At 45.1% G+C, this 26,182-nt stretch overlaps 1 protein-coding gene across 1 annotated transcript in view; it reads right to left on the bottom strand.

The window, feature by feature from the left end:
- Window positions 1–3,701: 3,701 nt before the first annotated feature.
- The window catches only part of LOC8041303 (putative phosphoenolpyruvate synthase), a 394,011-nt gene continuing 371,530 nt past the window's right edge, over window positions 3,702–26,182 (bottom strand). The window contains exons 39-40 of the mRNA XM_040214093.3: window positions 6,901–6,975; window positions 3,702–3,889 (exon numbers count right to left, since the gene is read on the bottom strand). Coding sequence (XP_040070027.1) covers window positions 3,813–3,889; window positions 6,901–6,975 — 152 coding nt within the window. The 3' untranslated portion in view covers window positions 3,702–3,812. The remainder of the gene's footprint in view (window positions 3,890–6,900; window positions 6,976–26,182) is intronic.

Below are 26,182 nucleotides of genomic sequence, written 5' to 3'. Positions count from 1 at the left end.
TAGACAGCGTTGCACGCTAAGTATGAAACAGCATAAATCTCGTTGAGGATACTAATGTACCTTTCTGAAACAGTTTATTTCCAAAAACGATCGATTTCAAACCAGAACCAAGTCTTTCGGAGTCATCATCTCCGGCACGAGGTATCACGTGAAAATTTTGCGTCCCTGATTGGATGCAGCCGCTTCAAACGTCTCCGAATTGCTCCGAGTTGCTTGATTATTTCGAGCCGGACCCCATCTCAGCAATTCGTGTCGATCTAGGGAAAGCTAGAGAACAACCCGCCATCAACACCAAAATTGCTGAGAAAGATGCTCCTCCTGAAGAGGGCCTCACGCACTCACCGCCCCTCACGCTCTCATGGCCCTCACACCCCTCATGCACTCACCACCCTCGCGGCCCTCATGGCCCTCACACCCCTCACCGCCATCACCGCCCTCACCGCCCTCACGCACTCACGCCCTCACCGCCCTCACACCCTTCACGCACTCATGGCCCTCACGCCACTTAACGCCCTCACGCCCCTCACGCACTCATGGCCCTCATTCCCCTCACCGCCCTCACGGCCCTCACGCACTCACGGCCCTCACCGCCCCTCACACCCCTCACACCCCTCACGCCACTCACCACCCTCACGCCCCTCACGCCCCTCACGCACTCATGGCCCTCATACCCCTCACCGTCCTCACGGCCCTCACGCACTCACGGCCCTCACCGCCCTCACAGCCCTCACGGCCCTCACGGCCCTCACGGCCCTCACGGCTCTCACAGCCTTCACTCACCCTCATACTCATGAATTTTCCTGGTTCAGAAACTCACTCACCCTCACCTCACCTGTGAAAATGAGGGTGAGTGAGGGTGAGTGAGGGCCCTCATGAGTGAGGTCTGCCGAGGTATGGTCATATCTGCTAGCGCCATATTCTCACGGAGTTTGAGCTTTCTGTGATGCATAGTTCATTTCCCCGGGCCAAACAACACGGTTCCATTTTCTTGGGAGCTCCCGGTACTTGCGTGCGTCACCTCGTGTTAACAAATGAGGAGCTTGAACGGCTAGATTTACAAAAAATTTACTCAGGCAAAACGAAAAAATCTCTTCTCCACGAAAGGAACAGGCAGACGAGGCTTGTGCACAACATAGAAGATGGCTGATCTCTTTTGGCAGAACGAAAGGTGAAACCCAGGTGTGTCGAGTATAGTATGCATGCGCACTACACATTTAGGGAAAGAAAGGTAAATTGAGCGTTTTTCAGAATGCCGTAAAATGCTCTTCATGCCTCCTATGTTCCTAAAATGAATTCATTTAGTGGTTTTCAAGAATACTCGAAATGTTTATAATTAAATCGTGCCTATATACTCATTATATGAAATGTTAATTACTCGAAAGTAAGTAATAACCTAATTATACCCAACGTTATTATTTTCTCAGATGGACCGTTTGGCAAAGACCAATACGATCTTAACCATTTTTTTTGTGCGATGTGTACTTTCCACTGGATTGATTTGGCTCACATGTTGAAATATATGCTGGATATGAACATAATACGGTATTTTGTAGCTGTACTTGTTGTTCAGAAGTTAATATACTATATCGCATCCGCTGAACATCTTGTGTTTTGTATCCATAATAGTAGTATAGGTACTATCGGGAAAAAATGAAATGCGAACAGAGGAGCGCCTGGATCTCGGTACAAGCTGCGCCGCCTGGAAGTCAGCCTAGGGGTGAGGATGTGTGGCCTACTCCAATGTGCATACTCCCTTCGCTCGGCGCTTCTTAAACTTCGGCAGTGCGGCTCCATAGTGGGCCGAAAGCTATCACCGCTATCTTTGCTCCCTCGGCGCGTGCGGAGCGAGGAAGCACGCCGCTAGTAGCAGCTAGAGCGCGCGCTCTAGCTGCTAACAGATTAGATTAGCGCCTAAGAGATGCGCGCCGCCCTCTTCGTTGGTTGCAAAAAGACTGATGGTCATGAAAATGCGAAGGGTTTGTTCAGGAATGCTATCCCTCTTATAGACCATTCCATTTAGCGCTCTCTGGACGGCCATTTTTTGTTCGACAGCAGCGCCCTCTCCTTACACCCGGGAAATTCAGCGGGTTCGCCAGTGTAAAACGAGAGAGAGAGCACGCGCCCGACTGCGCTACCAGACAACAAAACGGGAGGTTGCCATTCTCCATCTTTGGGCTGTACCGGCGGGCTGTACGGAACATCGAACTCCCGCTCGTGGCTGCCATTGTGAAGTGGTTCGCGTCCTTAGAATAGTTATGGCTACTCAAAAATCAGCCTAGAGCTCTCTGTTGTTCTATTTCGGTAACTGATCAACTAGCATATATTTTTTCCGTTACTTAAGTAGCAGTTGAGTCAGCCGGTAGTACTACCCTCAACAACTGCGTGTATTGCGGCAGGAAAGCACGCTTTTATTTATTATTTCAAACTTCCACTCATATTCGCTAAAGGCCTACACCAGTACGAGTTTTGTATAGTAAAACAAGTACAGCAACCAGATTTACTTTTCGCCGGAGAGACCGGTCAATCTGACACAGTTTACCCTATTTTTTTTTAAAATTTGCACTCAGTTAACAGCGTAATTGGACCCCATTAGTCTTTTTATCTGGCATAGTATTACACGACAATTGGTAGCCGGATGCTAGGTACAGCCCACTCGGCGGAGCAGAAGTCATGCGGGTGAGAGGGGGAGGAAATTTTTTTCTCTTTTTACCCTCTCTGCTATGCCCCTAATGGAACGGTCTATAGAATATCTGCGGGTTGTCCTGCTGAGTATCATCGACAGACGCAGAGCATTCGGTGGTCTGAAGTGGCTATTTTCTTACGATGGGGGGCCAGCTGGACAAAGATACTCTACACACCAAAAACACACCATTCACACCAGTTACCAGCAGTGTGAATGGTGTTTGTTTTGTAGGTGTGGTGTAATCTTTGTTCAGCTGGCCCATTGTAAGCTGTAAACCAACTAAGTCAGCTTAAGCACGGGACCACGTTCTGTCAAATGGCTTGTGTATTCATTCTCATGGTCAGCCTTCTATGCTATTTACTTGTAATTATGCCACTAAAAAGAGATAATGATGCCTAAATTTCCCAAACCAGACCGGTTCGAGATTACCGCCCGAGCAAACATTCCGAACTTCAACTTATTTATTTTTTAAACGCTTACTACCACTTTTATAATTTACGAGGGAAGGTACCAAGTTTAGAATACATTGTGCATTAAGTAATTTTATATGTTGCACTGCATACTGTAAGTTGAGATTTGTTTGAAGTTTGTAACTTTAACATTGGACGGCCAGTTGAAAGAACGACTTGAGGGGTGTGCGAATAGTGGTTTGAATCAAATTGCGCTGTGTCAGTCATAGCCTGCGCAAGACAAGGGTAAATCATGGCGTGTAAAAATTTTTTTTAAGCGTTAACGTTTGGGTTGACACTGCACTATTTGATTCGAAGTGGTTCTTTCACATTTCTATTCGAATAGAATTGCTGTTTAGTCCTACAATTCCTATTTTGAGAGCAGCACTTTCTGGAAATAGTGAAAGCAATGCTTTTATGCTTGCTGCAAATGGACGGGACGCTCCGCGAGGCTCCAATAGGTGAGATGGGCGTGTCCTACTGTATGGAGCTCGCAGGGCACCAGCAAGCACAAAGCAAGAAAGTGACGACCAGTAAAGAAAAACTTGTCGACCAGAGCTTGACACATATTTTTGTTACTTTCTTTATTTACACAAGAAAGATACAGTGACACTTGAGGGATTCATAGATTCTCTTGAACCTTGTCTTCAAGGGATCATCCGTTTAGATTACTTCCACAATTACGAATCCTCTTGGGCAGCGGCAGTTTTGATGGTGGTAACCATGCCCCGAGTAGCATCCAGGAGAATGATGTCACCTGCGTGTAGGTAATAAAACACACGTCCTATACATGTTTGCAAGCACGGCGTCCCGACTGGTGCCCCATGCGTGCTAGCATTTGCAGCATGCGCGTGAAGGTGACTTTGGCAGGCTTGCAATGGTACCTGATTCTTTACACGAGCGGGAACATGGTCACGGCCAGATGCCTGCTCAAAGTTACACGAAGTTAAAAACTGAGACTGGAACGGTCTTAGCCCAAGCAGCACATATTTGGCCAATCATTAGCCAATGGCTGGCAATGGTCCTTTGGCCAGTGGCCAGACAGTGGCAGCCATTGGCTGCTGACTGGCCTTTCTCTGGCCATTGGCCGATGGCCACTGGCCATCAGCCATCGGCCAAGCATTGTCCGATAAATGGCTACTCTTTGGCCTTTGGCGAAAAGACAATCGCCAGCCATTGGCCAATGCCTGGCCAAAATCCGTGCCGCTTGAATTAACGTCACCATTTTCTTTTTGTTTTCTCTCTGTTTGGCGGCGCGGCTGGCGCGGTCGGTGTGCTGTGCTGGCGTTGGAACGAACAAGAGGTTTGCGCGGTAAAATATCAGGGTATACACTTCGACTATAATTTGTCTTGGTGCACCCACATTCTATATTTATGTAAAAGATTAAGAAACATTTCATGCTGTCCGTACAATATAAAAATGTTTATGCCGTTCATTGTTGGAAAGGTGTTGGTACAAGCTCTCGCGTAAAGTTACTTATGTTACTAACGTTACGTTAGTTACGTTACGTTAACGTTACGTTACTTTATTACTTACGTTACGCTATAACAATCCATTCTGGCGGTTCTTTGTTTTGGCATACCAGATGTAGCTCTTTAAAATATATATTTTGAGATGCATGGTGTTTGATATACCTAAAATTTCAAGTGCATGTATGTTTAGCGCACTTCATCTGCCATCGTTGCTTGGGCTTTTCAGAGAAACTGTCATACTTAAACATTTCTGGAATTTTGATATTAAAACACTGCACACTATACAGCGGCCATTGAAACATTCTATTCGATATGAGGTTCCGCGAATCAGAGCATAATATGGCGAACGTATGCGCATATATTATGCACCCCATGTTTTCAATGACCTTCCAGAAAACTTTCTTGTCTATAGCTTCTAGACAGAAGCTCATAAAATCGTTATAGAATTTAAAGCAGTAAGATGTGTATTTTTACGTACATTATTTGTATTGTTTGACCTTTTGCCCATTGTAAACTCACCCGTATGTAATGCCTTCGGTCCATGAGGGCACCAATAAATAAAAAAAACGAAATAAAAATTTTCTCTGCTACCAAAGCTGGAGTTGCTGAGCAAACGTTAAAGGAACACTGACAGGGTATTTATGCTCGCCGAGATTTTTAGTTGTACGTGACATATGAGAGCCCAACTACCCACAAAACAGAATTGGCGGCTGGAAATTCGGTTTCTTTCTGCCCGAAAACCGCCGATCGAGAACCGGCCGGTTTGAGTCGCGCTAACTCTCTTTTCCGAGGTCACGGGCCGTTTTCTAAGGTTTCGACGCGACCACCAAATTTAATCAAAGTCGTGGGGCATTGAAGGCACACAGTCAAACTAAAAATACAAAAAAAAATAAAACCAATTTTTTGTGGCTTCTAAAAACCTGCAAATACGTTGATTGAAAAAAAAAAAAAGAAGACTGCACAGACAACCGGAAGCATTCTGTGCGTTCACTCCATAATTCTTTTCGCGTATCGTGGGACTAGCGGATGGCAGCGGACGACAAGCGTGGGACCTCTATTTCAGAACTGTCGTTCACGGTACCGGCGAATTCTGCCTTCCTTCGAAAGAGAAATTTTGGACCGATCAAATTCATCCCGTACGACACGCCCGACCAGCATGACGATTGCACGAAGACGTCGCCGAGCCACCGTCCCTTCTCGTGGCTGAAGACATCGCTCGCTCAAACGTCAAGCACGAGGTGCGTACGTCGAGGTGAATACGCACGCGTACGGTTTCTTTACTAGGTGCGAATGTGGTCTCTATGCGTAACTGGAGGGAAATCGGCAGCAAACTTTCCGACGTACAGTCGACCGGCTGCATTACTACAAACGAAAGAGCTCCTTGAGTAGCTCAGTGGAAAGACGTCCGCTTCACACACAGCAGGCACGGTTTCGATCCCTAGTGTGGGCGTACCATTTCTTTTTCAAACATTTTGCGACGTTTACGGTTCTTTTTTATTTACAATTATCACTGAAAAAAACAATTTTGTGGACGGTACGTCGCTGAACTGAACCGTCTGGGATTCCGTTTTTGACACCTCTGCCGCACAAGGCATTTTCAGATGCAGGACATGTGAGGCAGCTCTTCACGCAACATCTTGGGAGTATTCTTTTCGGAGCCGATCACGGGAATTCACCACGGGCACTCGTGCTCATTGCCAACACTTAAATGTACAAAACAACTCATCTTAAAGTACAGAACAGCGAGCGGAACAAACATAACTGCAAAGGAATCGCATGGCGAACGGATCGCGAACACTATTGGTCTGCTGCAACCGGAAGAAAAAAAAAAAAATCGCACGGTTGGGTGTAGCCATGTGACTTCCGCCACTCACTCTCTCCTCTCCTCTTCTCTGTGCGGTGCGGGGATTTCGGTTTTAGTTTCGAGCAGTTGCGTTTTTTAGCTTTATTAAAAAATACGGGACTCTTTAGCAAAATATTAATTGGCTAGTTTTCCGACACCACAATAAATCGCCTGGTACAAAAAAAAAAAAAAAAAAAATGTATGTGTGTGTGTGGGGGGGGGGGTGTCAGTGTCCCTTTATATACGTCACATCGGTCAAGGACTTTAATTAAAATAAGTATTACGTTAACGCCCGGGCTTAAGTTTCACTGTGGTACGCTTGGTAATATCTTTTCTTTCAAAAACGTCTCGGTTAACCTTGAACGCCCCTTGTAATTTAAGCAAGAAACTGACTTCTCTAAAGGTGACGCGATTAAACTCTCGTTCTATCCACTCCAAATGGAGAGACCCACCTGAGGCGAAGATGTCGGTAGCATTCTCGACGCCGACGACGCAGGGCAGGCCGTATTCCCTCGCAATGACCGCACCTTGAAAAGGCGAGAACACCAAATGCAGATTTTAGCAATTTATTTACCAGTAGGGAGGGTGGCAACCTGCCGAGTTGCGAGTTGGACTAGGCTCGACATTCACAAGCTTCCAAATAAAATTTTCACAAAAGTTCGACTCAAGTTCGGCTCATATGCGCATGCTGCAAAATTTCAACGGATGAGCGAATCCACGTTTAGTTGTATATTGTCTCACTGTTCAATATTTATAAACTCATTAAAGCATCCGAAATATACATATATATAGTATACAGCGTGTTTTTCATCGCACCGAATAAACAGAAAAGTTGCATTAGCACACTGTTAATTACGCTGTTAGGTTACCCGATGTAGTGATATGATATGATATAATTTGACATGAACTATTTATTCTAGCTCAGGAGGTGCTACAGAAAGAGTACGCCTGACTAACTTGCTGCTATGGCCACGGCCGGACTGGTACGTGCTCGTTGTCTCACGGCCTCTCCAGCTAGGAACTGCAGCACGTATGTTTGCAAAGCGGTACTGGCACGTAGTTAAAGGGGAACGGAAAAGAAACGACGTGGCCGCGCGCTCTCTACCTCTGCACGGCCACGAGTATTGTAGTGGCGAGCCTTGCCGCTTGGTGGTGTCAACGCGTGACGATCTCGCCTAGTAGTAATATCCGACGATTGTCCCTTTGAAATTGATTTTCGAATTTTTATTGAAAACGTGCAAACGTCTTGTTGATTCCGTGTTGAAACTTTTCTGATGATTTTCTTCAGCCTGAGTCAAAGAAATAGCTGTTGACTTTCTATTAACTTGACGTTGATTTTTTATGCTGATTTCCTGCTGACAGTGTCCAAGAAAGACTGCAGACCTATTTAATTCCTGTTGAAAATATTCAATTGATTCTTTGTAGTCAGTGTCAATAGAAAAGCTACAGACTCTGGTGATTTTTTATTGAACGCAGTACGTCTTCACTAGATGTCAAAAGTCACTAAGTCTTTCATTACTCTTTGACAAGGTGAGAACGGAAGGGAGAAGCTTGAGTTGTCCCATGTCCAGCGCGAGTCTTCTACCCTTTATAAACATTTAGAAAGTGGAGACACATTAGGGACGATAGAGACAGAACAATCTTTCAACTTCAACAACTGGGAGTTTTTGTAGACCGCGTTTTCCCTCCGATAAGCCCTCCGCCACGAAGCAGCCGCTACTGCGCCGGCGCGCCGATGGCCTTGACTGTAGAGTTCCGGCTAGCGTAGCTGGTTGCGAAGAGCGTTGCGGGACAGCGGAAACGATCTACAAAACACCATGTTATTTACTTTCGGCTTCAAGCCCAAAGCCCGCCCGCTCTGTGACAGAACGGAGAAGGGAAATCTTGGGGGAAGGAGAGGAAGCGGAGAAAAGTGAAGAGGTTGCCAAACGGGGAAGGGAGAAGAGGGAAGGGGGGCTGGACTGGAGGTGAGGGATAACGGATTGAAAGGAAAGGCCGCTTCTGCTGGTGACCTTGTCGCCTTGCCGAGTCCGTCGACGTTCGGCTTCCATTGGGGGCGTCCGAAAGATAAGCTCCTTTCTTGAGAGCCAAATGGAAGGGGTACTTACGTTCAGCGAGCTTGTCGCCATTCGATAGGCCTCAATTAGGGTGCCTCCATGTGCGCTTCGCATAGGGTGATGCCAACTGCCTGTTTCCCTTTCCCACACCCTCGTCCACCGCCATTTTGTTCCTCGTTGTTTTCCCGCCCGTGCGCCGGAAAGTGGCCTTTGTGTCCATCGGTCCTCCCATCCGAGGGGGGAAATGCTAATCCTTTCTTCATGGGTTCCACAACGCTGCTCCGAACTTGTGAGATAAGGTGCTTGTTTCCGGGAGGGTTATAAGCCCAGGGATTATCACCGAGGAAGAAAATGGCTGCTGGTTTGTCGGCGAGTGGTATTACAAAGGGTGGCATCACCCTAGCAAAGCTTAGGGGAGGAAGTGGCCGAGTGGGCTAACGCGTCTCAGCTCGGAGCGTGGAGCGAAAGCTTGCGCTGGGAACCTCCTGGGTTCGATCCCCGCTGCCCCCGTCCGTTTCGATCTGGATGAGTTTCGCACCGGCACGCGTTCGTGTGATCACTACTGCGTGATGCACGGTAAAAATGCCAGGTTAGCGGTTGTACCGCACTGGCCAAATTTCTCATCTACAGCTAAGAGACCGATTACCCGTTGAGGCGCATCTCCATCAAGGCTGTATAAACATAAAGAGCAAGCCAATTTTTTAGCAAAGCGCACCTGAAGGCTCCCTAGCCTCAATTATTTCTCTCCCGACTCGCTCGCAGTGGCCTCCGATGGCTGTCGTGCTGGCGAAATTAGGAGGAAATTAGGATTTTCTCCCGTGCATGACAATCGGGCACTGGGAATCCGAAGCAGCTTTTTCGGCATCCATTTGATGTTCTCGGAGTCGGTCGTTGAGGCATCACCCCGTTTGCCCGATGTATCTGGCCCCGCAGGACATGGGGATCGCGTACACCTTCTCCGTCCTGCAGGCGATGAACTTGATTGCGTGCTTTTTGGTGCAGCTGGGTTGTGGGAGTCCCTCTCTGTTGACGGCCTCACACATGTCGCCGAGCCTCGATTTTTATGGGAACACCACGTTTGTGTCGTATTTTGAGGCGAGAGCTTTTAGGCGGTGAGATGTTGTGTGGATGTATGGACTACAGGATGGTCTTCAGGTGACGGGTGAAGTCTCGGCGGTTGGCCTGGCCCGGGAGTTTGTAGTCAATTTCTGCGAGGTAGCCAAAATCAAATCAGCAGGGTAGCCTGCCCTCCGAAGCCGTCCATACATCCACACAACATCTCACCGACTAAAAGCTCTCGCCTCAAAATGCGACACAAAAGTGATGCTCATATGCAAATCGAGGCCCGGCGACATGTGTAGGGCCATAAACAGAGAGGGACTCCCACAACCCTGCTGCACCAAAAAACGCGCGATGAAGTTCACCGCCTGTATGGCGGAGAAGGTGTACGCAATCCCACTGTCGTGCGGGGCCAGGTACATCGGGAAAACGGGGCTATGCCTCAACGACCGACTCCGAGAGCATCAAATGGGCGCCGAAAAAGCTTCTTCGGATTCCCAGCGCCCGATCGTCATGCACGGGAGAAAATGTCCCGGCAGCGCTCCTAATTTCGCCGGCACGACAACCATGGGAGGCCAGTGCGAGCGAGTCGGGAGAGAAATAAGTGAGGCCTATCGGATGGCGACAAGCCCGCAGAACGAAAGTACCCCTTCCATTTCGCCCTCAAGAAAGGAGATTATCTTTCGGAGACCCCCAATGGAAGTCGAACGTCGACAGACTCAGCAAGGCGACAAGGCCACCAGCAGAAGCGGCCTTTCCTTTCATTCCGTTAACCCGCACCTCCAGTCGAGCCCCCCTTCCCTCTTCTCCCTTCCTCGTTTGGCAACCTCCTCACTTATCTCCGATTCCTCTCCTTCCCCCAATTTTTCCCTTCCCCGTTCTCTTACAGAGCGGGCGGGCTTTGGGCTTCAAATCAAATCAAATCAAATTTATTCGTTGTCACATTTTACATGACAACAGGGACTGGGGCAAAAAGCTGCTAAAGAGCAGCTTGACAAGGGTCCCAGCCCCCGTACAGTTTGCGACAGCTTCAAACAATTTAACGACTAAAATTAGTTTACAACTACACAGTGTACAGAGACTAGTACACACCAATGCAGAAACTTGATTTATACAATACTAAATTTGTTGAAAACATATAGACGAAAAACACACAGGCCAGTGAAAGAAGAACTCGAATAATTAAAGCATTGATACAATCGTACATGAAATAATACATCCAGTTCATAACGAAAAATATCAGCAGTATTCAAAAATCGCCTAGAAAAGTAAGTTCTTTTAATTCCCTATGTGATAGTGATTCAAAATGGCGACCTTTTCTGTACAAACTATTTAACATGGTGGACAATCTGAAATGGAGCGTCTGATTTAGGTAATTTGTACGCGTTGGGCGAATCATCCAGGGTTCATTTTGTCTTAGGTTGCGTAGGATGACGCGATGTTTTAGGTTGACTAGTTTAATAAAATGAACATTATTGTGTTGAAGAGCCCTGCGATACGTTGACAGAAGCTTGTAAGGATACATTTGCTCAACGGTTTTGACATTTAGGGATTTAAATAGTGATTTAGTTGGATGAAGAAATGGAGTTCCTGAAATTGCACGTACGGCCTTCTTTTGTAATAGATGCAACTTATTCAGATTACTTTTTGTTGTGGTGCCCCATATCAGGTTACAGTAATTTAAGTGAGAAGAAATTAATGTATTATATATAGTTAATTTAATTCGAGTAGGAAGTAAACTTTTAAATCTTGTAAGCAGGCCTACATTTTTAGATATTTTTGCTTGCATGTAGTCTATGTGTGCATTCCAGCTCATATCATAAGAAAACAACACACCCAAAGTTTTAATACAATCCACAAACTCAATTTCTTCATTGTTTATTGTAAGATGAGGTAGGTTATTTATTTTCCTATTTTTGGGCCTAAACAAAATAGCTTTGGTCTTTTTACAGTTTAATTTTAGTTTGTTGTTAAGCGTCCAGGCGGCGATTTTTTTTAGCACTTCGTGCACTGTAGCAATAGAAGTAGAAAGATTGTTATGGGAGAAAAAAATACTTGTATCATCAGCGTAAATTATCAGCTTTACATCATCGCTTTTGGCCACATGCACAATGTCGTTTATGTATAGTATAAATAGCAATGGGCCTAAAATGCTACCCTGAGGAACACCCGATTTGATAGAAAGCCTGTCCGAATGAAAATTCAGAAAAGACACGTATTGATTCCTATTTTCTAAGTATGATTTTATGAGATCGAGTGCTACGCCTCTTATTCCAAAAAATGGTAATTTGGCAAGTAAAATATCATGATCGATGGAATCAAAGGCTTTTGAGTAATCAAGAAAGACGCCTAGTGTCATCTTTCTTTCGTCAAAATCTTTCACAATTTGTTCTTTCTGGTTTAATAAAGCCAATTCGGTAGATCGATGTTTACGAAAACCGAATTGCGCATCGGAAATTAAAGCGTGCTTATCAAGATGTGTTATGAGTCTATTGTGTATTAGTTTTTCAAGTGATTTAGAAAAGACAGGAAGGATTGAGATGGGCCTATAGTTATTTATGTCAAGCCTATCACCACCTTTATGAAGAACACTAATTTTTGATACCTTCATTCTCAGGGGAAAACAGCCTGTTTCTAATGCGAGGTTATATATGTATGTTAAATATGGTGCAATAATATCAATGACGTATTTTATAGGTTTTACCTGCATGTTATCAGCGTCGACGCTTTTGCTATTTTTAAGATTTATGACGGTCGAGTAGACTTCTGACTCATCCGTGGGGAATAGGAACATCGATTTCGTATACGATACTGGCATGAAATCTAGAACTTTGTTTAGGCAGGACGATGACACACCAGAAGTACCAACATTTACAAAGAAATTATTGAAAGCATTTGCCATGTTAACTCCTGTTATTTTAATGGAGTTTATACTTATTTCATGGGGCACGTTTTGAAATGGCTTATGATTCAGTACTGACCGTATCTTCTTCCACATAACGTCAGGTTTCTTAGTTTCTAACGGATCGAAAAGATTATTGTAGTAGTCACGCTTAGCATTTCTTAGCAGACTTGTGAGTTTGTTGCGGTATTTCTTAAAGGTTTCAAGCTTGCTAATTTCTTTTGTTCGTAAAAAATTTTGATATAAATTAGTCTTAACCCGTATCATTGAGAGTAGCTTTGGCGTGACCCAAGGCCTACGCGACTTCTTAGATGCTTTGAGGTTGACAAAAGGAAAATGTTTACTATAAATTGCACTAAATGTATCGAGGAATAAATTATATGAGGAATTTGTTGATTTTGTTGAAAAAATATGTTGCCAAGATGTCTTTTCAATTTCTTCTCGAAAACTACGCAATTGATCAGGGGTGATAGACTGAATTTTAACCATTGGAACAGGGTCACTGCGGTTTTTCTGGGAGTGCTCACTGTACAAGCAAAAATAAATGGGAAGATGATCACTGATATCAGTAGAAAGAACACCTGATGATACCACCGATTTTTCATAGTTCGTGATGAACAAATCAAGCATAGAAGATGACGTATTTGTTATTCTTGTAGGATGTGTGATAATATTCGACAACCCATTTGAAGCAATAAGATTTGAGAAAGAGATTTTTTGGCCAGAGTTCGAAATCATATCAATGTTGAAGTCACCACCCATGATTACCTTGTAATTGTTATCATTGACATAATTGAACAATGTCTCCGCAAAATTAAAAAATGGTATGACCGGAGAATTTGGTGGCCTATATACGACGGAGAGCAGAGTATTTTTGAAACGTACAGTTACAACCTCATAAAAATCAGTAATTTCACAGAACGATTCTAATATCTCACAATTTTTTTCATTTTTTACCAACATAGCAACACCACCGCCTAGCCTATCATTTCTATTTAGGTTGAAATGAGAATATCCCGGAAGCAGAAAGTAATCAGCACTACAACTGTACCACGTTTCAGTTAGCATGACGACGTCAATATTCGGTCCAATGCAGTCAAACAAAACCGCGAGGTCATCGTGCTTATTCCTTGCAGATCGAACATTTAGGTGGATAATTGTCGTTTGAAATGCAGACTCATTCTCAAGTAGATTTTTTAGTTTAAAAGGTGAAATGAAGGATTCAGACATCGTTTTTCAAGAGACAACAACAAAAAAAAAAAAAAAATTTTTGCTAGCTCGCCGTTATCTTGCACACGTCATCAGCACACGTTACTTTCAGAAACGGCGTCTGTTCAGCCTTACGAGCAAATATGCTACCGTTTCGGACCCAAACGAATTTCCAGTTGCATTCCTTCTTTTTTGCTACAGTCACTCCCAGCAGTTTTTTTAGCGCGGGGCAAAGGTGCTCGTTCACATACACAGAGCTACCCGAACTAATGCCAAGGTCCTCGCAACTGACGCGTCGTTTTTTGGCATGCCCAAGGAAGTTATCTCGCCTGTCCCGGCGTATGAACTGAACAACAATGTTCCTAGCCGTACTGTTCGGAACGGGAACGCGGTGACACACCTCGATATCAGTTTCAAGTATGGGCGCGCCAATCACGACTCCCAGTTTTCCCACGATGTCAAGCAAGTTTTCATTTTGCTGGGGTGGGATTCCCTTTATCTCAACATTTCGATTTCGGCTGTATTGCTCGCAATATACAAGCCGACTTTCACTTTCTCTGGTCTGTTGATACAATTGCTTGCATTCCGATCGAAGTTCGTTGTTTTCCGCCCTGAGCTCCGCATTTTCCTTTATTGTTGCATTTAGCTTATCCTTCATTTCCTCAAACGTTTTGTTAATAAATTCCATACTTGCTTTCACTTCCCTTAACTCTCCGCGCAGCTCTCTTTCAATCGTGCTTTTTAATTCTTTGTGTTCTTGCCTCAGTTCTCTCTTAAGGTCTTCAAATAGTTTGGCCATTTCCTTGGCCATCTCTCGTTTATCACAGGAGCTGTTTGCTTATAACGACACAAAAAAATCTGTGATGCACTTTGAAACAGGAGACACAAATACACGCTTTGCAGGTAGAAAACACAAACGTGCTGTGTTCGGCAGCAGTAAAAAAAGGAAAAAAAAAAATAAAATTAAAAATAAAGACTCTCACCTGCAAAGCAGATAAGACAGAAATTATATGCTTGTTGGTCGAAGAACTGCTGCCGAACTGCGACGGGCCTGGCTCCGCTGTCTTCTTTTATAATCCCCGACGACGGTAGTCGCCGTCTGTTGGCGTCCTTTGCGTTGACCACGTGACAGTGACTTGAATTTCCACGGATGATGAACAGCGAGAAATGCCAATAACCGTCGCTGCAAAGCAGATAAGACAGAAATTATATGCTTGTTGGTCGAAGAACTGCTGCCGAACTGCGACGGGCCTGGCTCCGCTGTCTTCTTTTATAATCCCCGACGACGGTAGTCGCCGTCTGTTGGCGTCCTTTGCGTTGACCACGTGACAGTGACTTGAATTTCCACGGATGATGAACAGCGAGAAATGCCAATAACCGTCGCTGCAAAGCAGATAAGACAGAAATTATATGCTTGTTGGTCGAAGAACTGCTGCCGAAAAGCCGAAAAGAAATGTTCAAGTTGAAAGATTGTCCTGTCTGTGTCGTCCCGTATGTGTCTCCACTTCCTAAATATTCAAAAAGCACCAACACGCTCAAATAGTATACAAGTTTAAACTTCTACCCGTGACATCGCTTTGGCGTCTCGTGCAGCTCGAGCGCGCGCGCGCAGTCAAAGCACAACGGATGGCATGTGGCACGGTTTAGCCAGGGACCGCCGTTCTGACTTTGTGACTATGGAGACTTTATTGGCCCTATAAAACGAGTCAACTAGTAAAGAAAAGCAACAGAACTATACTAAAGTGAAGCAACTGCCTCGACTGGCTTCGTCCTGAGTGGTGCTATGCAGAGAAGCCATAACATTTCTTCTAAGGGCCATTTTTGCGGATGTTCCGCGGCAGACAGTTTGGAGTGGAGTAGAAAGCCGTATTAACTCCCCGAAACTTTGTAGAATGAATAGCTAAGGTGTGAAGCATTTTTTTTATTTAAACGGCTGTAGTTTTTGATTGAAAAGCTGTAGGACATTGAACGCGACAAAATGTCTTTCGACTTTTTATTAAGAAGTGGGCCAATATTCAAAAGAAAGTCGACAGAAAAGCTAGAGAAAGTTAGATGACAAGCTGTTAACATTTTATGCCCTCTGATGACTTTTGAATAGCCTTTCAACAGAAAAGCACCATAGTCTTTTTTTGTTAGAGCCTTACCAATCACTGTTGTGCTTTTTTGTTCAAAAGCTGTTCACGGAAGTTAGCAGAGGATATAAAACGTCAAAAACTTTTAATCTGACTTCCTGCTGCTTTCTTGTTAACTTTCTTTTGAATATATTAGCTTACTTTTCAATAGATAGTCAACAGAACTTCCATCGCATGCAGGATGCTTTTAGTTTAGCTGTTCAATTAAAAATGTTAAGTGACTGCAGCCGCTTAAAACTAAAAAAAAAGATCTTTACATTTAACTATTTATACAACAAAGTTCCGGAAGGTTTACTACGAAGTTTCTCTCTGCTCCAGATTGACTGCCGCAGAATAAGCTGAAAAAAAGAGACCCATGATTTTTTACGTTTTAAATTTTGTCAGAAAATGTTATTTCTATGATATTGAAAGCGCCACATATGTCCCACAAATACACAGAAGAAAGGAACACAACACAAACAACATGAAGCATTCAACACCTAAATCATGGTCTCGTTTTTTTACTGCAATTTTTAAGTGAAACAATCAATACAGACTCTGCGGTTTTGGCAACAAGATAAAAGAAATCATACAGACACACACACGCTGGCACACCAAGCAACAAACAGCAATAAGGATAAAAGCCTTCCAGCCAATACACTGGCTGGGAGCCGTAATGAGTGGGGTGAAAAGGTCTTAAGGTAGCCGGCTGATCCAAAACTGGCATTCACTCGATGTCGCTGTTTATTTTCATGTAGAATTCCCTAAGGCATTTCACATTCTCAATTGAGTATTCCCAGACACTTCAAACATTGACATCTGTATGTCTCACAGGCAGTCTGCTCTGCCAGGTACAATGGAGGCCCAGGAGAACGATTATGTCTATGGTGCCGGTGCTGTCTACCGATAAATTCCGAATGCCATAAGGAGACAGTGGAAGCTCTTTCTGAATGGTTCGCTGTAGCATGTCCCAGTAAAGAAAGGCGTCCGAGCATTTCAAGAAGGCGTGTTCGATGTTTTCCGGCTTTTTACATAAAATACAGTTTACAGTCCAGAACACCGGCATTCGTTTAGCTTCTTGAAATGTTTTGACGGGCAACGTTTCACTGTGTAACCGGTGGTTGCACAAGGGCCCGTTTAACACGCTTAAACATATCACGCCCTGAGGCCCCAGAATATATCGGGGTCCCGTTGGCTACTCCAGAGACTTATATAGCCTACATTTTAAAGGTAATGATTTGGCCGGTGGCCACCTCTGCATTTAATAAGGGCCCAAGTATACGATCTCCTTCCTTCTCGGAAGTCTCTCCAAGGGAAAAGTATGTTTTCGAAGTTGGCGGACTCTTACTAAAATGCATTGGTACAACTAATAATAATTCGGCGCAGTTGCTAAAACAAGATCCACAAAAACGGTTCCAGGAAGAATTGTTATCGCTCCTTAATTTGCATAGCATCACTCAGGACGAGGCGAGTCACGGCAGTTGCTCTACTTTAAAACAGTTCTTTTGCTTTTCTTCACTAGTTGACTAGTTCAATATGGTCAATAAAGTCATTACAGTCATTTATAAAGTGAAAACGGCGGGGCGTGTTTTTCGAATGTCTGGACTCTAGCACGTGCTTCATGCCTTCCGCCGTGCGTTGGGTGCGTTAAGTCCGCGCTCATTTACTCCTACTCCGACGCTCCAGGTTTCATACTCCGAGCGCAAGAGCTAAACGGAGCATAGCGTACAGGAGCGCGACACACCGAATGAGCCGCATGAGCCACTTTCAACCGCACGGTTATTACAAACCCGGCATCTCGTGGATACGGGCGGCGGCAGCCGAAATTGCCGTACCGTGCCGTCTTGCAGCGCCAGACGGAATTTTTCGATGTACTTCGCCGATACCGGCACACTATCGTTCAATAGAGAGCACGACAATTTGTTTTCAGGCGAGATGCACGAACAAAGCTTTTCCGCTACGCTAGCTGATGTTTCGGCTTTCTAATCAAAGTATCTTTATTCGCTGGACTAAGCATTTAAAAAGGCCAACGGTCCAAATTTCTTCTCATCCTACAACTTTTCTGTCGCTGTGCTACCGACACACTACCATTCGATAGATAATTTCCTTTCCAGGCGAGATTCACGAACAAACCTTTTTTGGAAAGCTAATTGCTGTCTTGGCTTTCCAATCAAATCGTTTTTACCTGCTAGATAAAACACTAATCAACTGAAAATAAAAAGCGGTCCGGCTACGCCTTTCGTCTTGACGGTTGATTGATTGATTGATCGTGGGTTAATGTCACATCAGCATCTAAGGCTATAATGCACCAAGAGTCTGAACTATTGCAGTAGAAGGTTAAAGAGAAGAGAGAACTATAGCAGCTGGTGATGTGAGAAAACTATATGAACATGCATTCCTATAAGTGTAAAATATATAGTCTAAGTTCAGGGTGGAAAATAAAATTACCATCGGTGTATAATCCATATATCAGTGAGACACTTAAATATGCAATCATGTAAAATAAGTGGTTCATCACCTAGAAGCAGGGCGAGATGCAGTGGGACATGTTCTTTATATAGTTGCGCGAAGTGTTTGTGAAGGCATTGATCATATGATTGGCATTCAATTAGGATGTGTATAATGCTTAAAGTTATGTTACAGCGTTCACACACTGCACCATCCTCCCCACTCAAGACGTGCCCATATCTGAAACGCGTATGACCAATTCGTCACCGGCACAGGACCACTTTGTAGAAGCGCTCCCGATGCCGGGCACTCTCCCATTCACTTATGTAGGGTTTTACTGCACGGAATTCGTTGTGTGTTTCAGTATTCTACTGAACTTACCACTTTGTTCGAATGTAGCGTTTTAAATACGTGTGATAGTCTTTATAAGGTATATTCTGCAAGTCTACTTGTTTCTCGCTAGCAGAATTTGCTGCAGAATCAGCCGCTTCGTTTCCCGGGATGCCAACATGACTAGGCACCCAGCATAAGGTTATATGAATGTTGCTGTTTGCGGCTAAAATAATCTTGCTCTGCAATTCAGAAACAAGCGGGTTTGTGACACGTTCCAGCGATAGGGCTGCTCTTAAAAAACTCAAAGAGTGGGTGTATACTACTGACCGAGGAAAACTTTTTTTGGTTATGTAGTCGATCGTCAATAGCAGATCATAGAGCTCTGCCGTGAGTATGGTGGCGTTTGAGTTGGTCCTCCTTTCTCGCTGAATGGATGGTTTGATCATAGCGCGGCCTACAGTGGGGTCGTTTTTTGTCCCATCGGTATAGAAACTTGTATACTCTTGATACTTGCAGTGAAGTTCTAAAATTCTATTTTTACTATGTTTAGTAGGTGTGAAGTTGCAGTGAATGTTGCTGTAGTCCCATGGGGCAATATGTGTAGGGTATTGGACTACGGTGGCCTTTGCATCCATCCCAACAGACTCTACTGAGCTACAATTCCTAACTGAAAAAGAAGGAACTATGGAGGGTTTGTTTTGAAATGTTTTCTGGAACCTAATTTTTTTATATTATCTTGGTCAGGGTGCTCGGCAAACCGAGCGGACCCTAATGGAGTACATAACACCCAGTGCGAACCTTTTATACTCCAAAGATGTTTAATTAGCTTCTACATACAGAGTAGGTATAGGGGAGGTGCGGAATGCACCAGTATCTAAACGCAGCCCCTGATGGTGAATGGCGTCCAACATCTTCAAAGCCGATTCCCGGGTTGAACCTTACACTATGCAACCATAGTCAAGCCGGAAACGAACGACAGAGCGTTATATGCGTAATAGACACAGTCGGTTCGAGCCCCATGACACATGCAATAACACCTTAAGAATGTTGAGAGATTTAAAACGTTTTAGTTTAAGGCTCATAATATGTGGAATGAAAGTAGGTTTTGAATCGAATATGAGTCGGAAACGTGTGTTCTCTTTTTATGAAAATTAAAGTACTAGCATACATACTCAAAGATGGATCATGAAAATTCCACGCCGACGAGAAAAACAAACACCGGCTGTTTTTTCGTGCGAAAATTTAAAACCATTTGTATCAGCCCATTTGATCAAGTTATTTACGGTGAGTTTAACCCGACGTTCACAAATCGACAAGTAGCAGGACGAGACGGAGATCTGCAAGTCGTCAACACATGTAATTGAATTTAACTTAACGACGAAAAGAGTGACACTGGGCACGCCTCCCTGGGGGACTCCATTTTCTTGTATGAACTCTCTTGAAAGTGTTCTCCCCAGCTTCACACGGAAAGTACGGTGCTCCAAGGAACTTTGAATGACTGCTAACACGCGACCTCGAACACCAAGACTGAGCAGGTTTTGCAGTACGCCGAAACGCCAACTGCGTTATAAGCCTTCTCTAGATCAAAGAAAACAGGAAGGCCTTGTTGCCTGTTGACTAATGCCTCGCGCACAGCAGCTTCAAATCTAACTAAATAATCGACTGTGAACCGAGCTGAACGGAAACCGCACTGGTACTTATCGAGTAGGTTGTTTCTCTCCAAGTAAAACATAAGTCTCTTAGAAATTATCCGCTCCATAGTCTTTGAAATACAGCTAGTTAAAGCTATAGGTCTAAAGCTAGCTAAACAAGAGGGATCCTGGCCTAGCTTCAGCACTGCTACGATGATAGCAACCTTCCAAAAGGATGGGAAGTGGCCGTCGAGCCAAACTCTATTAAAAAGGTATAAGATAAGTTCCAGGGTGGATAGATGAAGATGCTCAAGCATTTTATAATAAATCCCATCTGGTCCAGGAGCAGACTGCTTGGATGAAAGAAGTGCCGATTGAGGTTTATGTAATGTGAATGGAGCATCATATGGTTCTCTGACAGTCCCGGATGTGGTCGCAGTTTTTTTTTTTTCTGCCTGTAACTTGTATGGCTGGAAATTTTGGGTATAATTTTCGGAACTCGATACAAATTCGAAGTGTTCCCCTAGGATGTCTGCCTGCTTTTTCAGACTCGCAGGGCATATTCCATTTCGACTTAAAAGTGGGACAGAAAATGCCCGGTAAGAACCATAAAGTTTATGCACTCGGTCCCAAATTTTTTTTCAGAGATGCACCGCTATTATAGAGAAAGCATAACCTCCAGAGCTTTGCTGCTCAGCGTGCCTTAAAATATACCTCGCCTTTTCCTCGTTCTTTTGAAATTAAAAATGTTGCTCGGTGTAGGATATCGCCTAAAAATTCCCCATGCTTTGTTTTGTTTCTTTTTAGCCTCTCAGCAGTCTTTTTTTCCACCACGGCTTTGGACCTTTAAGAAGATGGGTGGACGTCATCGCTATGGCAGTCAGTGCAGCTTCCAAGATGAGATGTGTGAGATAATCTGTTGCTTTAGCGATAGAGTTGATGTAGAGATGACACAGCTAAAAGAGATGATTGCTTAAAATGCGCCCAATCAGCCTTTTCGAACTTACTCCGCGGTGAACGCGATAAAAGAGTGACATGAGAATGGTTAAACTCTAAAATTAGTGGAAAGTGGTCACTTCCATAAGGATTTGGGATGACCTTCCCTGAAAGCAATGGTAATAATAAAGGGTGACATATGGATAAGTCTATAGAAGTAAAAGTATGAATGGTAGAACTAAAATAGGTAGCTTCATTTGTGTAAAGTAGACACAATCTCAGGGAAAAAAGAACCCGTTCAATGACAGCCCCTGTGGAATCTCGTCTGCCACTCCCACACAGGGGCTTGTGTGCATTAAAATCTCCCAAAAGTAAAAAAAAAGTTGGTGCAAGCTGACTAACAAGGTCTTCAAACTCTTCAGTTTTCAGTTGATAACTGGAGGGTATATATAGAAAGCAAGCTGTAATTATACTATCTAAAACAATTAGGGCTGCCACAGCCTCCAGCGAAGTCTGCAGAGTCACTTCACTGCATGGAAATGAACGCCGCACTACAACTGCAAAGCCTCCAGATGAAGGAACTGCTTGTATTCGGTCCTTGCGTAACACCTGGAAGTACTTTAAAATGTTAGTGTGGCTCGCTTTTAGATGTGTTTCTCGCAAGCAAAATGCAATGGGGTCATGATCATCTGTAGTCGCTGGCTCACATCGTCATAGCTAGGCAGGAGGCCTCCTCAGTTCCATTGAAGGAAAACATACATTGGTATTTCAAAAGGAAATCAGATCGATATATATATATATATATATAAGCGAATATGTGCAGATGAATGAACCGTACTTAATCCAATGAATCAAAGAATCAAAGTTTTCAGGAACCCGCCGAAAGCGAAAAAACGGCGGAGTTAGTGCCATCAGTGGCACTAGCTGGCCCCTCTGGCAGGGGTCGAGGGCTCTCTCTCCGTGCCCCCAGCAGCAACCAGAAGCCCGGGCAGATAGATCATAGAACAACCTCCACCGCCCAAGGGTTCAAAGCTCTCACTGGACGAAAAAAAATGGACGAGAGCCTACCACTCTCTGAAGACGACCATTCCCTTTCTGAAACACTCTCTTCCTTTGGTTTCCTCTCTCTCTCTCTCTATATATATATATATATATATATATATATATTGTAGCCGTAAGAGAGACAAGAAGAAGAGAAGAAAGGGGAAGCGGGCTCACGAGCCAAGGAGAAAAAGGAAGAACGTCGATCGGTCACAGAATAAACCGCTACAATTTGGTGGCAGCGGTGGGATGCCGACTGAAACACGTCAAGGACTTGTGCCGTCAAGAGAGGAACTTTCCGGTGAGCCCTCTCCCTCGAGCCAGCTACGAGATGACACCAGTTCGCAGTCGAATGTGGCACCAATAGATGCTCAGACGACAGTGGTGACACACGGGGTTCTGGAAGGACTACTGGAGCGACAAACGCAAGCAATCGTGGCCGCTACGCAGCAACGGTCAGACGATTTGATTGCAAAATATGCCGACATCTGTCAACGAATAGCTGCTTTGGAAGCACTTGGGCAACCGCCACAACCAACAGTCGCCGCTACTCAGCAGACTCCTTCCCCAAACCAGACTGTCACTGCCCCATCTGCACAGCACCGTTTCAAGTTGAAGCCGTTCGATGGGGAAACCCCCTTGGATCTTTACCTACAGCAGGTCGACATAATTGCCGAGGCAAACCATTGGACCGAAGATGACAAGGCATGCGCTGTCATCGCCCAACTTGACGGTCCGGCACTCAGCGTACTCCACGCAATTCAAGGCACCCAGCTCACGTACACAGCATTAGTCGCAACCCTACGTGATCGTTTTGGTGACGACCACCTGCAACAAGCATACTACGCAGAGCTCCGGTCACGACGTCAACAATCAAGTGAGAGTTTACCGGAACTTTCTTCAAGTGTAGAACGCCTAACCTACAAATCCTTTCCGGGTGCTACGCCCGATACCTTAAATCGTGTCGGCACGGCCGCGTTCGTGGATGCTATAAGTGACCCCGAGGTTCAAAAGTTTGTTCGCCTGGCAAGACCGGACACAATACGCGCAGCTCTAGGCCACGCCATGGAAATGAGCGCTGCTCAGTGGGCCACCAATTGCACGCAACCGTCAACACCCCATGAAATCCGAGTACAAGCATCGTCAATCCCACAAGGGACACGCCCGCATGCTGCGTCTGCCCATTCACGGAGAAATGCCAATGGGTCGTGCTACCGATGCGGACGTCGCGGCCATTTTGCATTCGAATGCACTACTGCATCTACCTCGTCGGGAAACGGCACATCCGGTCCCCTGGGGCAGGGCCGGATGTAAATGCTCAAAGACCCCTTGTATCACTTGCAAGCCAGCTAACATCAGTTCCTTTGCATCCTGTACTGGTCGAGCACTTGGGGACTGTGGACGCACTTTTTGACACCGGGGCAGCTGTCAATGCTGTCGATAAGTCTTTACTTCCTTCAAACGTTGAGTTCTCTTCTGACTGCCCAGCACTATTCACGGCCCATGGTACTACCATACCAACTGCGGGAAAAGTTCGATTAAGCATCACAGTATTTGGTCGCACGTCCGTTGAAGAGTTTGTCGTAATACCAAATTGTGTCTGTCCCGTGATTCTTGGGTACCGTTGGTGTGCTAAAACCGGCTTGTTTTCTTTAAACGATTCTGCCGGTATTCAGGAGAGCCCACTTACGACTTGGCAACCGGATGCTCATGGTGCCTGTCACAGCTTTGCGCCATTTCGGTTGTTTTGGAATTATTTTATAAGCCTTTGGGCAATTTTTTTTTATTCTCTGCTTAGGCGGTTTTGTCGCAACTCCATGAACGTTTGAAGGTCATGTGCGTCTTGTGCGGTAGAGAGAATAAAAAGCTTACCGCATATCTTTCAAAAATCTACTTCGGTCCTTGAAAAAGAGACTTGGGACGTACGCATTGCCGCTACGACGGTGATACAGCCAGAAACTGCCATATGGGTCAACGTGAAAGCAAACTCACCTCATCTAAACGGGGACATTGTCTATGAGGCATCGCGGATATCGAGGCCTGATTGCGAAGTGGCAGCACCTCGAATGTTGACTACGTGCACTGGTGGTTGTTTCAGCATCCTGATGATGAACCTCGGGCGTACCCCTGCCAAGCTTAAACAAGGACACCGCGTCGGCGAGTCGCTTCTCTTTCGTTCGGCAGAGTTTTTAACAACAACGGTCGATCAAGCAAGACCACCAGCACAAGCTTCAAATCATCAGAGTAACCAGGTACCTTGGGAGATGTTTAACTTTGGGTCATCCCTCGACAAACATCAGGTTGACTTACTCAAGAGACTCATTACGACATACCGCACATGTGTGGCCCTTACTCCCGACGAACTGGGATGCACGCATCTTGTGGAACATAATATTGACACAGGTGAGCATGCTCCTATTCACCAGCCCTTGCGTCGACTGGCTCCCGTCGAATACGAAGTTATTCGAACACAAGTCGCTGACATGCTTAGTCAAGGGGTTGTCACACCATCCAACAGCCCGTGGTCGTCACCGGTTGTCCTGGTGCGTAAAAAAGATGGATCTATTCGTTTTTGTGTTGATTATAGAAGATCAACAGCATCACAAAACAAGACGTGTACCCTTTACCCCGTCTTGACGATTCGCTCGACAGACTACAAGGCGCCAGATACTTTACGACTCTTGACCTGTTATCCGGGTAATGGCAAGTTCCGTTGAACCCAGAGGATGCTGAAAAATCTGCATTTGTTACTCCCGCTGGACTTTATCAATTCACACGATTGCCATTTGGCCTTTGTAACGCTCCAGCTACTTTCCAACGGCTTATGGATAAGGTTTTAGGTCACCTCAACTGGACCATGGCACTAGTTTACCTTGACGACATTATTGTCTATGGTAGAACGTTCGAAGAACACAACCGGAGGCTCGAACTTGTTCTCGACGCACTCCATCAAGCGAACTTGCGGATCAAACCTCAAAAGTGTTTTTTTGGATTTGAAGAGGTTCTTTACCTTGGCCACGTCATCAGCAAAGACGGCATCAAACCCGACCCCGCGAAGCTAGAAGCGGTATCAAAGTACCCAAAGCCGACCCGCCTCTCAGAAGTAAAAAGCTTCCTCGGCTTTGCGTCTTACTTTCGGCGGTTCATTCCAGAATTCGCCAGTCGCGCAACACCCCTTACACGTCTTCTTCGTAAAAACAACCCTTGGCAATGGACCATAAGCGAGGAACGAGCTTTCAACGATCTCAAAGAAAGTCTTCTTCAGGCACCAATTTTGGCCCATTTTGATCCGGAATTACCATCTTTCCTGCATACCGACGCTAGCGGAAATGGTCTGGGAGCTGTGCTGCTTCAAGAGCACCCCTCAACAACAACTCAGCGAGTCATCGCGTACGCCAGTCGTCGTCTCACAGATACGGAACAACGTTATCATTCGTCAGAACTGGAATGCCTTGCTCTCATCTGGGCTGTCCAACACTTTCGGCCTTATTTATATGGTCATCATTTCACGGCCATTACAGACAATTCAGCGTTACTGTGGCTTCAAACGAAACGTGACCTTACTCCTAAGCTTGCTCGCTGGGCTCTACTACTTCAAGAATATCAGTTCGAAATCCGTCACCGTAGCGGGAAAGACCACACAGATGCTGATTTCCTCTCTCGTAACCCAGTAGCCCCGGCCGAAGAGGTAAACAAAGAAGATGTTCAATTTTTCACTCCTGTGTTTAACCTTGCAGAAAACCAAAGACAGGACTCAGAAGTTCAAGGCATTGTGTCACGGCTTCGGTCACCTCCATCGCATACGCCAGAGCGACGACTACGCCATGCCTATCGTATCCACCACGGCCTACTCTGCCATCGTGGATCTCAAGGTTGGGTGCCCTTTATACCCGTAAAATTACGTCCCGCTGTACTTCATCTCTGTCACGATGACCTGACCGCTGGACACCTTGGAAGAGATAAAACTGCTAAGAAGATCTTAGAGCGTTACTGGTGGCCAGGAGTTC

This window comes from Ixodes scapularis, unplaced genomic scaffold, assembly GCF_016920785.2.
Source record: "Ixodes scapularis isolate PalLabHiFi unplaced genomic scaffold, ASM1692078v2 PGA_scaffold8__174_contigs__length_109621045, whole genome shotgun sequence".
Classification (NCBI taxonomy): domain Eukaryota; kingdom Metazoa; phylum Arthropoda; class Arachnida; order Ixodida; family Ixodidae; genus Ixodes; species Ixodes scapularis.
Note: the sequence above shows the minus strand (reverse complement) of the source record. Positions and strands in the feature narration are given on the sequence as shown.